The sequence below is a fragment of the Leptosomus discolor genome, chromosome 1 (assembly GCF_034619465.1).
Source record: "Leptosomus discolor isolate bLepDis1 chromosome 1, bLepDis1.hap2, whole genome shotgun sequence".
Classification (NCBI taxonomy): Eukaryota; Metazoa; Chordata; class Aves; order Leptosomiformes; family Leptosomidae; genus Leptosomus; species Leptosomus discolor.
In genome coordinates, this window is record NC_141391.1 from 58,885,207 (window position 1) to 58,897,585 (window position 12,379).

The 12,379-nt window shown below is 43.4% G+C and overlaps 1 protein-coding gene across 3 annotated transcripts in view; it reads left to right on the plus strand.

The window, feature by feature from the left end:
• The first annotated feature begins 637 nt into the window (after positions 1-637).
• Positions 638-12,379, plus strand: part of RAP2A (RAP2A, member of RAS oncogene family) — a 29,299-nt gene continuing 17,557 nt past the window's right edge. The window contains exons 1-2 of one of the 3 annotated variants that reach the window (XM_086482043.1): positions 638-675; positions 786-1,100. In XM_086482043.1, coding sequence (XP_086338169.1) covers positions 787-1,100 — 314 coding nt within the window. In that variant the 5' untranslated portion in view covers positions 638-675; position 786. Of the gene's footprint in view, positions 676-785; positions 1,101-12,379 lie in introns of those variants that run through there. The other 2 variants (XM_086482041.1, XM_086482042.1) reach the window with 2 other exon arrangements.

The window sequence follows — 12,379 nt, forward strand, 5'->3', positions numbered from 1 at the left end:
TCAGGGCTGCCCCGGCCCCCAGCCTCGGCCCCTCGGCCCCGCCGCCGCCGCCGCCGCCGGCCCCCGACAGCCACTTCCGGCCGCGGGGCCGCGCGGGGCCGCGCGGGGCCGCCCAGCTCCCGCCCAACCCCTGTCGTCCCCGGCCCGAGCTCCCATTGGCTCATCCCGCCCGGCGCGTGACCGCTGCACGGCCGCTGGTTGGCCCTCGGGCGAGAGCGTCTCGCGGAGCTGGCCCGAAGAGCGGGTTGGGGGCGGGGGCGGGCCGCTGTCTCCACGGCGACAGCGCCGGGCGAGGGACGGGAGGAGACGGGCGGCCGCCGCCTCGACCCGCCGAGTCGCTGCTGCCGCTGGCGTCACGTGCGGCAGCCGCGCCCGCCGGTTGGCCGGCGCCCTCCGGCGGGGGAGGAGGGGGGACGCGGGGAGGCGCCACGTGACGAGGCGTCGCCCGCCCTCCTCCCCGCTCTTTCTTCCTCCTCAGCGCCCCTCCGCGCGCCGGCCGGTTGGCTGTTGCCGTGGCGACAGGGGAAGGAGGGGGCGGGGCCGGCGCCCCACCTCAGCCGCGCCGCAGCCCGTGAGCGCGGCCCCGCCGCCGGCAGCGCCGCCCGGGAGCCGCCGCGGCCGGGAGCATCCGCCGGGCGAGCGGAGCGGGGGCGGCGGCGGGCAGGGCAGAGCAAGGCAGGGCAGGGCAGGGCAGGGCGGGGCGGGGCGGCCCATGGCGGGGGGGTGAGGAGGGGCCGTCGGCAGGTGCGGGTCGGGCGGGCGGTCCGCGCTGGCGGCGGCGGGAGGATGCGCGAGTACAAGGTGGTGGTGCTGGGCTCGGGCGGGGTGGGGAAGTCGGCGCTCACGGTGCAGTTCGTGACCGGCACCTTCATCGAGAAGTACGACCCCACCATCGAGGACTTCTACCGCAAGGAGATCGAGGTGGACGCCTCCCCCTCCGTCCTGGAGATCCTGGATACGGCGGGCACCGAGCAGTTCGCCTCCATGCGGGACCTCTACATCAAGAACGGGCAGGGCTTCATCCTCGTCTACAGCCTGGTCAACCAGCAGAGCTTCCAGGACATCCGACCCATGCGCGACCAGATCATCCGCGTCAAGAGGTGACTTGCCCGGCGGCCGCTCCTCCGACGGCCGCGCCCGACGCCCACCTGCGGCCCGGCCCGCCGGGGCCTGCGGGCCCCCCGTCCCTCCTTTCCGCTCCCTCTTCCCCCCGCGCTGGGCCGCCCCGCAGCTCCCGGATCTCCGGCCCGGGGGCTGCCCACGCCCTGCCCGCTGCCCGCTCAGGTGCCTGCCCCGCGGCTGTCTTTCCCCAGCTGCTTCCCTCCCGCCTTCCCTAGTGGCGCCCCTGGGCGGCAGGACCCCCCCGCCCGCCCCCGCCGGTGCCTCGCCTGCAGCCCCGGGCTGCCTGTGGGCGGGTGCCGGCCGCCAGCCGCGGGGGTGGCGGAGCGGGAGCAGGGGGCTCCAGCCGCTTCCGCTGCTCGCCCTGCCCCCCCCCCCCCTCCCGCATCGTTTGCTTTTACGATGCGTTAAGTTTGGGGTGCTCCTGCGTGAAATATGGCAGACCACAGAAATACGGCCTGCCCACGGGCTGGCGGGCGGCGGTCAGTGCCACGGCTGTAACCGGGGGTGGAAAAGCAGTTCCCCGAACATCGGGATCGGATGGGTCCTCGAGTGCACTTTCTTAGTGGACGTGCTGTAGTTGATTTGTCAGGGAAGCGCTTGTGTGTTTTCGTGCAGCGCACAAGTCTTCAAAGGCAGGCAGAGATCTGTCTTTTTGGATACCTGCATAGGTCTTCCGTGAACTTCCCACTGTTCTTAAAAGTGCCTTTCTTGGTAAAGAGATGACAGCTGTGAGCACTAGGCCTTATGTATGCCAGTGTTTCTCTTAAATTTCACACAGTTGCCTTGCCAGCCACTCTGTTAAGAGTGAATCCACAATGGTGAAACACCGGTGCATACTGCCAGTTTGTTTTTATAACCACTACGTTGTTTAGATATGCGTCAATCAGTTAGATGTCAGCAGCTGAAATGCAGCCAGTCACACTAAAAATAGGGGTAGATACACCATTTGAAATCATAGCAACCGTTTGAACCATAGCGTGGATGAGAAAATGCCGCTGGCCAGATCATCGCAGACAGAGATCTGTTATTGCCCGTGGAGAGAGGTTGTAATTATGTCGCAGAACTGGTTGTAGCTTTGGCTTGGACATCTGAAAGGGAAACCCTTGTAAATAACTTGGTTGGACCACAGCTGTTGGATTTGCATCTGAATGTAGAGTGGAGCATAAAAGGTGATAATGGCTAATCATATGGTCGGCTATGGTCTGTTCACAGAAACTACCATTCCAGACCAAGGCCTGGGGAAGATGTGTTGAAATTGGGGAGGAGGGTGAGTAGGGGAAAGGGGAGGGAGGAGACAAAGCACTGATATTTTTAGAGACTTACAACTTTCTCATAGTACATGTTTCTTAATTTGTGTCCTAACTTTTTCACTGGATATTTTTAAAGACCAATGCAATGAAGTTATTTTGAATTTATTATGGGAAATGCATTTTCCTTATCCTTGTGATCCTTATTACTTGCACGTACCTTATAGAAGAACATTTTTTCTTTATGGAGTTAGGGTAGATGTTATTCATTAATAAATGCTTTTGGTTTTCCTGCATTTAATCAGGAGACTAAATGTGGCAGTCTCTGAATGCCTAGCCGTGGCTTTTGCAGCTTGCATTGTATCTTGCAATGGAGCATCTGCATTGAGACCCCAGCTGACAAGCTGTAGATAGGTGAAGCAGAATAGAAAGCAACTTGTACTTCCATAGTTGTATTGACTCAGCACTACTGAGAGTGAGTCTAAATGCTGCTCTTATTTTTCTTCTGCCATCTCTTTTACTGCAAGACTTCAGCTTTTGGCATTTGGTTAGGTACTTTGTGAAAGATGTACGAGCAATGTTTTACTCCTAGATTTCACTTATGCAGAGTAATCTAAAAGCATCTGAAATTCTGAAAATGTTAGCAACTCCTGAAAATTTTGAGTTATATTTGAAAGGGCTGTGCTGTTGACTTGGAATTTTAACAAGATGTTACTTCAGCAAGGGTATCAGATCTTTCCTTGTCAACTTACCTTATAATTGTGGGGTTTATTGTTGTTATGTTTTAGAACTTGTCTTAATTTCACAAGCAGTGTAAGACCTAATGTGCTGTTGACTTAAGCTTGCATCCTTTTTGCCAGTTAAACTGGAAGAATGCATATGTACAGATAAAATATGTATCTGTACAAGGACTTCTAAATTATAATTTACAGTTGCACAGATGCCTTTAATCCATATTGAGAGTCCTGTTTGCTTAGGGATTTTGCATGAGATGCACCTGAAAATGACAACCATATGCTTATATTGATACAAAGCCATGATCTAAAAATCTCTGGACTTTCATTGTACCTGAAAACCAATTGACCAAGTCTCAAATTGGTAGGTATCTCTGCATTTTACATGTTGTCCTTGCTATTTTTTTTTTAATTAAAGAATCCCTGTGTTATTACATAATTAGAGAGCAATTTTAATTACTCTCTCAAGGAGTAGAAAAGCCCGGTGAAATTCCCTCTTCAGGTTCAGATGCACACTTGAGTCTTCTGCTTCCCTGGTCTAACCACCACATACCAGGGCAAACCTAAGCTAAGGGAGTCCTTCACTTTATAGGAATGAATGACATGTTCATGGGTGAAAGAAAGGAGACAAGTGGACCTTTACTTAACTCTGAAGCTTAGTGGTTGGAAGAGATTGAGCTCGCTCTTGCCAATATAGTTTCTGTTCCCATTAAATGGCTATTTAATATTTAAAAATGCATAAATAGACTTAGGACTGAAATCCAGGTCTCACAGTTTGCAGAGAAGTTTCCTAATGGCAAAACTACAAAGTCAAGCTTCTTTATGTACTGTGTAGTGTGGGAGCCTTACATCCCTTTCAGTCGTGGTGCACAGCTTTATCAAGAGTGGAGGATGCCTCCATAGGTTTTAAACAAGTAATTAAAGTTCTTTCCTGGGAAATGGTTTAAATGTAAACCATATTCTTCTTCTTGAAGTAAATAAAATGGTTTTGTCTAGACCTTTCTAAGAATGAGTCAAGGTGCTTTACCTTCAGTAAGCAAGCCCTTCAGTCAGTTCTGAGTGGATGGGTGCACCCCCGGCAGCTCTGCCTAGGCACAGGTTGAGGAGAAGGGAAAGGTTTTAGAAGGTTTTTCTGTACTCTGGGACAGTTTCCCACCGCGCAGAGTGCTGCCAGTGTTGGATGAAGGATCGCGGCAGTAGAAAATCACAGCTGCCGTTTTTCCTCCTCCAGATGCTGCTTCTTACAATAGTTTTTACCCAAGGAGTGGCTTGGCTGTAGCTTGTGTTGTACAAAGCAATCGCTTCTGCAATCAGCAGTTCTTGCAGTGCCTACAACTAGCCCTCCTTATCTGCAGCCTGGGCTTTAGTGTCAGTACCTGTGGCTCACGAAACTAATGAAAGGGGATGTGCCCTAGGTGGGCGAAGCCGTGGATGCCTTGTTTTGCTAGATAAGGAGTGTGATCAGAAGGTAGGAGGACAGTGGCATTGTGCCCTAATGTAGGGTGGTGAGTCTTGCAGGATGAGACCAAAGGTTGGTCTAGGAACTTGAGAGCACCTCCCTGCTTGTTTGAAGCTGTTATCACTGATGATGATAGCAAAGTAAACAGTTTGGGAGCTGCTATTCACTGTACAATTGACTGCTTATCTGAAATGCATTGTTCCAACCCCATGATTTTAGCGTTTAAGTCACGTAGTAGTACTTTCTGGATCCCACTTGTGCCAAATATGTCCATTAAGCTTTGTTTCTTCTGATTCTTGCAAATGCTGAGGGTTTGTACTGTTGGGAAGACGGAATGTACATAAGTATAATTTTTTTATGTGGTAGCTCTGAAGAGTACTTCTTACTTTCTGTATACAAGAAGGGTAAAGGGAATCAACTTCTTTACGGCCTCCTGGTGAGATATTACAGAAAATACGTTACCTGTGCATTTGTAGGTGCTGCAACTCTGGGACCTTCTTTCCTTCCAAAATGGATTTGCAAGCTTGGTGGCAAAGAACTGTCTGTTTTTGCTGCAGACAGAACTTGCTGTAGTTTCAGGATGAGCTGTTTTCTGGAGAAACCTTTTCTTGGTGAGAGCAAGGCTAAACTGAATGAGTGGGCCCATGCCAGTGAAGGTCTGCAGTGAAGGAAGAACAGAAGCTGTCAAATCAAACTGATTGGAAGTGGTACACGCCAGTTAGATGTCAGAGTTTATAAATAAGTAGTGAGTATGCAGATTAAGCAGTGTAATTTTTTTTTTTTGTGAAAAAAGGAGTTAAGTAACTTCTAACACTTTTGTGTTTGTCTTTTGTGTGATTAGAAAGCTCTCTGAAGAGAATCTGCTGATATTTACCATATACTGAATTTTAATTTTGGATATGACTTTGCCAATGTTTTTCTCCCATGAAGGTATGTTTAAAGCTTGTTGGGTGTATATTCTAGGTGTTTATTTAGTCCTCAATAATGTAATTTCTCAATCTGTCCTACAGGCTTTAATATATATATTTAGTAGAGCCCCATGAAATAGAGAAGTAGTATTATTTCTATTCAAGTGGAAAAATAAAGCACAGAAATAAAAAAGCTCAAAGTTAATTCAGATTTCTTCACTTGCTATAGTTTCTCTAGATGTCTGACCAGTACTTTAAAGAAGGACTGGTATGTTCATGTTTTGGAGACTAACAGATTCTACTTAAATAGTATTTTTGAGAAATAATTGATTTAAAATAGTGTACAAAACTTTTCATTACTTTTTCTCTAGAAAGCAAAGACCAGAAAATTTATTAATTTAGATTAGCTGAAAATGTAGACTAAAGATAAAGGTATGTTGCTATGAAATATCACAGAAATAAGTCTCTGAGTTGAGAATGTTCTTTGTGGTGTTTATCATCAGGATGGAAGTCTGCCTCCCAGTCTAGGGATTCTGTGTGGTAATTTAAAACATACAAGAGATGTAATTATTGAAATTTATTAATTGTGAAATCAGCATCTAGAGTCAGTGATAATTGATGTATTTAGTGACTTAATGGTGAATAAGTCTGAAAAACTATACTTGGAATTATAAATTGCTCAAATGCCTGGTTTGAAGATACTGCTTTCCAAGTACTGTGAAATCTAGGTGTGGTTTTTATTCAAAGACCATACGGCCTCTTTTAAGCAAGGTTGAATTTACCCATTTTCTGAAATTCTATGTCTTTCTCATCTTTATTTTAAGAAAATATTTTTCTAATTTTGAGAACTATTTAGAGAATTCTTCATAAACACTGCTACCACACATTCAGCCACAAACATGGCTCCAGCCTTCCAGGAAGAAATACCTAAGTGTTCAGTGGCAGTGAAACTTGGATAATCCTGTTCCTTCTGAAGTACTGTATGCAAAAGTTTGACAAACGTCTCGGGACTTTCATAGATGCTAGCTGTGTAGAGGTGGTAAAATAAAAACAGACTGAAATCCTCAAGTCTTTTTTAGCAAGAGTTCTTTTTCTTGCAATAATCTCAATGTAGTGGATTGATTAGTCATCCTAATGTGAAAAAGGCAGGGCAGGTAATAAGCATGGCCCTTGTTCTCTGTAGGATGCCTGTCCAAGCTGCCAGCCACTCTTGTGCACCCATCAGATGAAATTTAGGACAGATTAATAGATTTTTAAATCCCATTGGACACTTCTGCATATTTCTGAGGAAAAGTAGGAACCTGGATGGAATTCTGACATGGTGCACATATCGGCCATTGTGTTAAAATATTTAAGATGGGGAGGAGTGGCTGGAGAGCTGCCAGGCAGAGAGAGACCTGTGAATGTTGATTGACAGCTGGCTGAACGTGAGCCAGCAGTGGGCCCAGGTGGCCAAGAAGGCCAATGGCATCCTGGCTTGTATCAGGAGTAGTGTTGTCAGCAGGAGCAGGGAGGTGATCATGTCCCTGTACTTGGCTTTGGTGAGGCCACACCTCGAGTACTGTGTGTGGTTTTGGGCCCCTCTCTCCAAGAAGGACATTGAGGTGCTGGAGAGGGTACGGAGGTGGGCTACCAAGTACCAAGCTAGTAAACGATTTGGAGCATGTCTCATATGAGGAATGGCTGAGGGATCCAGGGCTGTTTAGCCTGGAGAAGAGAAGGCTGAGAGGAGACCTTTTTGCTCGCTACAACTACCTGAAAGGAGGTTGTAGCAAGGTGGGGGTTGGTCAGTAACAAGCGATAGAACAAGGGGAAATGGCCTTAAGCTGTACCAGGGGAGGTTCAGGCTGGATATTAGGAAGAATTTCTTTACTGAAAGAGTGGTCAGGCATTGGAACAGGCTGCCCAGGGAGGTGGTGGAGTCACCATCTCTGGAGGTGTTTAAGAAATGGGTAGATATTGTACTTAGGGACATGGTTCAGTGGTGTCGGTAGAGCTAGGACAAAGGTTGGACTCGATGATCTTGAAGGTCTCTTCCAACTGAAACTGTTCTATGATTCTATGATTCTAAGTAGAGCAGAAGAGCTATACTGGCCTTTTTTTTTTTTTACCTTTTTTTTTTTTTTAAGGGACACCTGTGGATAGCTGTTTCTCAGGCAAGAACCTTGTTGATTTACAAGAAAATGCAAATATTTTAAGCATCTGTAGAGAGAGAAAGAAGCGGTAAACACAAGTAGTCAGTTGTATCAAATTGACCCTGCGTATAACATCACAACCGTCAGCTGTATGGCCATCTCTTGTGTCTTATTGGAGAACTGATACATAGACTGTCCCCTAAAAAGTGTCTGTAATAGAAAAAGTACAAGTTTGCAGGATACAGGACATTACTGTAAATTTTATTATGTTTTATACACATATTTTTAGTTTCTTTTTGTGCTCTTATGCTTTTAACATAACTTTACAATACTTCTTTATGGCTCTATAGAGTTTAGATTTTTATTTTTGTGAATCCACCTTTGTTTTAATTTTAAATTAATGAACTAATTCTGTCAGACAAAATTATAGGTGTCTTGATTTAGCTGGGGAATTCATACCTAGACAATCCTCTAAAAAATGTCTCTGACAGTGTGCAATTTTAAGCTATAGAAGATTATTTTAAAGTTGCTTGGCTTAGTCTTAAACTTGGATATTTCAAGGTGCTCATGCATGCTTGGAACACATTACCTTTAATGTTTTTGTGTAGAAGATTTTGAATTAAATTTCATACTTGCAGAGTTCTCTTGATTCTGTTTCCCTCCCCCCTGGCTTTCTTGATAGCTTGAAATATTCATGCTACTTTGAGTTACTTTCTGTGGAAACCATGAAAATTTTGAGACGATGCTTATAGCCAGAGTCTTCTAATGTGGTTTTTTTGACTGCTTCCACACCCTCCCACCTAATTGTATAGGTATTCCTTTCCAAGATTTATTTATTTTACTTTGTAAGGTAAAGTGACATGATAGTTTCTGTATGTGGGCACTGAAAATAAATCTTTTTATCCCCTCCTGCTTTTTAGGTGTTCTTTGGACTTATTGAAAAGGCCAGGTAGGCAAGCTCCTTTTGTATGCATGTTTAGTTTAGATTGTGCTAGTTTAGAGTATAGCATATCTTTTTTATGATGTATCACTTAGCTTCGTCTTCTCTTTTCAGGTCTTAATTGCTGCTGTAGCTCATGTTGTTGTAGAGATGTGTGAATAAATATGGATAGCTACAATTGTCAAGTAGTAGAACAGTATGTGTCAAGACTTCTTAAACTTGTTTTCAGTTGTGCAGTGTTGCTTGATTGTGTCTGTGTTGTAAAAATGCTTTTTAATGTATTAAAGACCAAATATAATAGTGACTTTAATAGTTTAATGATTTTTGTAGTTCAGTGCAGTAGTATAGCATTAATGCTTGGGATTGAATGTTTCTATCTTGCTCTTCATTAAGCTGTTTTGACACAGATTTTTGCAATGAATATTTGGAAAATTTTATTAAAAAAATCATTGCTCATTAGAATTTCTGTTTTGCCTTTGAATTTTTGTTTTGCCTAGAGGACAATAATTCTTTAAATAGTGTTTTTTATAGCCAACACAGTTGGCAGTAACTTTCATCTTTTCTTTCAAAATAACACAATTCTCTACTCTTTAGTTGGATAGTATGTGGATAGAAACAAATTTTGTTGTTTGGTCATACATAAAACATTCTGGGTAACAGTATGTTTAGTTAAAACTCTTATGTTAGCAGGTATACTTTTTTGACTGAAATTTCAGAAATAGACATTCTTTGGCAATTGGAAGTTTTTTTAGATGAAAATTTGAAATGTCTGAGTGGGTAGCTCTCCCAAAAATCAGTAAATCCATTCTTTTTTCTAGTTTTCCCCTTAATAATTCAGTGTCGGTTTTTTAAATTTTTGCACCTAAGAACAAAGCTAGGGGTACTGATTACTTCATTTCTGAAATATTGCTCAAACATTTTTTTTTTCCTTTTTCCTCCTTGTAAATTGTGTAGGTGGTATGTGATAATAACGTTTTGAGAGAGAATAGGGAAGCAATTGGGGATGCAATGTTAAATTACCCTGGCATGTAGTGACTTGTACAAAGATTTACGTGATTAAGTAACAAGAACTATAGCTATCTGCTTCATGTTCTCTTTTTCGTTAGCTTCCTGCTGGTCAGGGTTTTTGGTTATTTTTTTTTTCCAGAGGTTTCCGATACAGGACTAGTATTCAGTTTTCGCTGCACTAAGGCAAACAGTGTAGTCTAGGTACAGTTTACAATGATGCATGCAACTCGAACACTTTCTTTGTCAGTGGGTTGCATTTTAGCAGCTGTGTTGTCTTAAATCCTAGTCTAGACAAGAGAATTAAAGGTGTGATATGAGCATGTTATCCTTTCTCAACATTACTGTCATGGGGCTAGCTCGATTAGTTGGTGCTGACTCTTTAAAAATGCAATGGTGGCAATATTTTAATTCTTGTCTTGATTAGGCCTAGACTAGGTGAAAGATCAGGTGAAGGACGAAAAAAGGAGTAAGTATTTTTAGAGTTGATTAGCTTGTTTTGAAACATCGCTTGTCATGTAGATGGAGCTTTAATGACTTTTAAAATATTGCTATTATCTTCTGCAAAAAGTCGGGGTAGGCAGACATTAAAGCATTTTAAAAAATTAGAACATAATAGCTTAGGGTAGTGGTTTGGGGTAAAATAAAATATAACTCTTACTTTATAGAATAGTTTGATGATTTCCCATTTTTGTTCTGGTTAACAGGTAGCCACCTTAACTAACAGAGTAATAGTATCTGAGATTCCCATGTGAGCATCAACTTGACTGCAATTTAATTTGAACTGGAAATGAATTGGATAAGGGTGCTGAACTTAAGTGCTCTGAATGTTGTGAAGAGCAGCTTTGGTCCTGGATTTCTGATTAATTGCAAGAAAAGATGCTTTCAAGAAATAGCCGCATAGATCGCCTCTGGGCTTATATGTGCACTTGCTGTGACAATCACGTTTTGGTAGGAGAATGTTTGTACTGTTTGCCCTCTTACTCCTAATATATTTTACAGTGTAGAGGATAAGCCAGGACTGATCAGCCTACTTTATCTGATTAGATCTGGTTGCAGTTTCCCACATTGCTATAACATCTTTTTAACTGCTATGCAAAATCTTACTTGAAATGTTTTTATAAACGTGCAAATAATTGGAATGCTTTTTTCTTTTGAAAAAGCCATGAACTTTGTAAGACCTATCTAGAAATGCATAAATCAAGTCTTTCCTCAAGAACGGTTTCTCTTTTGAAATTTCTGTACCATGTTTTCAATTTAATTTTTAAATTTTAGAAGCTTGTTGGTTTTGTGAGAACAAAACAATGCATATGAAATGTTTGGGTTTTATACCATTTTCTCCAAAAGTTGTGAGTGGGGGAAAAAAAAAATCTGTTGTTGTTTCACCCACCTCTGTATTTAATTGTACTTGGCCATGATGCAGAATCCTGGACGTACGTGGTTTGTTTTTTTTTTTTTGAACTACATGACAGCAGTCCTTATTTGTATCTGCTTTTTGTACGCTGTTTTTCAGAAGGTGTGTTTTCAGTCTGTGGTTTACTTTATACTGCCAAAAGGACTTGACATTGTGAAGGGTTTTCCTAGTAGTAATCTCCTATCTTCAGGTTCAAAATTTTCCCCTCTTCTGCTGTAATAATTCTGCTGAAAACCAGTCAAACAGTGGTATTTTGTGGTTTAGGCTTTTGTTTTAACTTTAGGAATTCAATTTCTTTTTGAAAATAATTTGGAGGGCAGAAGACTATCAACTTGAACTATTTCTTCAGGAGCATTTTATCAGATGCCTTTCATTCCCACCCCCACCCCACCCACGAAAACCCCCAATCTAACTGGTCTGAGTGCTTCTCAGTCTCCGATCAAATACAGGCTCTCCATCTCACTGCTTAAAGAAGCCATCTGCTCTGCCAGTCTCAGAAGCAGTTAGATTCTCAGTAGCTGACATGCAGGTTACTCCCTACAATGCCTGGAAGAGAGAAGCATGAGTCACCTTCTGCTGGGTTAATGCTGCAGTCCACATCGAAATCCAAGCAGTAATTTGGAATGAGTTCTTCCCTCCCCAAACCTAACACAACACCCACATGGACAAAAGCAATGGGAGTGGAGGGGATCAATGTAGTACCACTTAAATCTGTTTGATCTTTAACAGATAACTTTCTCAATATACAGTGGGGGCTTTGGGTGTGGGAAAGGTTGGTTTCATTTTTGTACAAAGTGTGCAGGATGCTGACCAAATCAGGGAATCCTGGCATTGATCTTCTGAACATGCAGTGCACTGGAGGAGGTCCTTGCTGCTTTTTTTCCCTCAATGTCAGCCTTCTCTTGCATTTCATTGAAAAATAAATAAGAAAAGGGTCTTGTAAATTGCTTAGTGTTTCTTTTCTGTATCAATTCTTTAGGAATCTGCTTTGCTCTGTGGTGTGTAGTCCTGTTGCAGCAAACCACTTGAACTATTTCCTTATGTATGTAGAATCTCTCCTCTTGAGAGACAGGCCCTCTCACTGATTAAAATACTTAAATTCTAAAAGAATGGGAGAAAAATGGAAGCCACTATGTCATCACGGAGCAACAGCTGACTTTTCCTGAAATATTGTGGTCTCCTGGACTAGGGGAGTCTTCTGGTGACTGTTCACTGTATGGGATTTGATTTTGCATTTTTGCAGTGACTTCTTAATCTAAAGTGAATAAGCAATCCTGAGAAATCCCTAGGTTTCAGTCCCTAGTGTCTATCTTCAGCATGTACACCTGATCTTTTTCTGTTGTTCCCTCAGGATTTGTGAATTTGCCTTCATAGTTTCTCATCTTCAACAGGAAGATTGAAGAGTATTTTCTCAA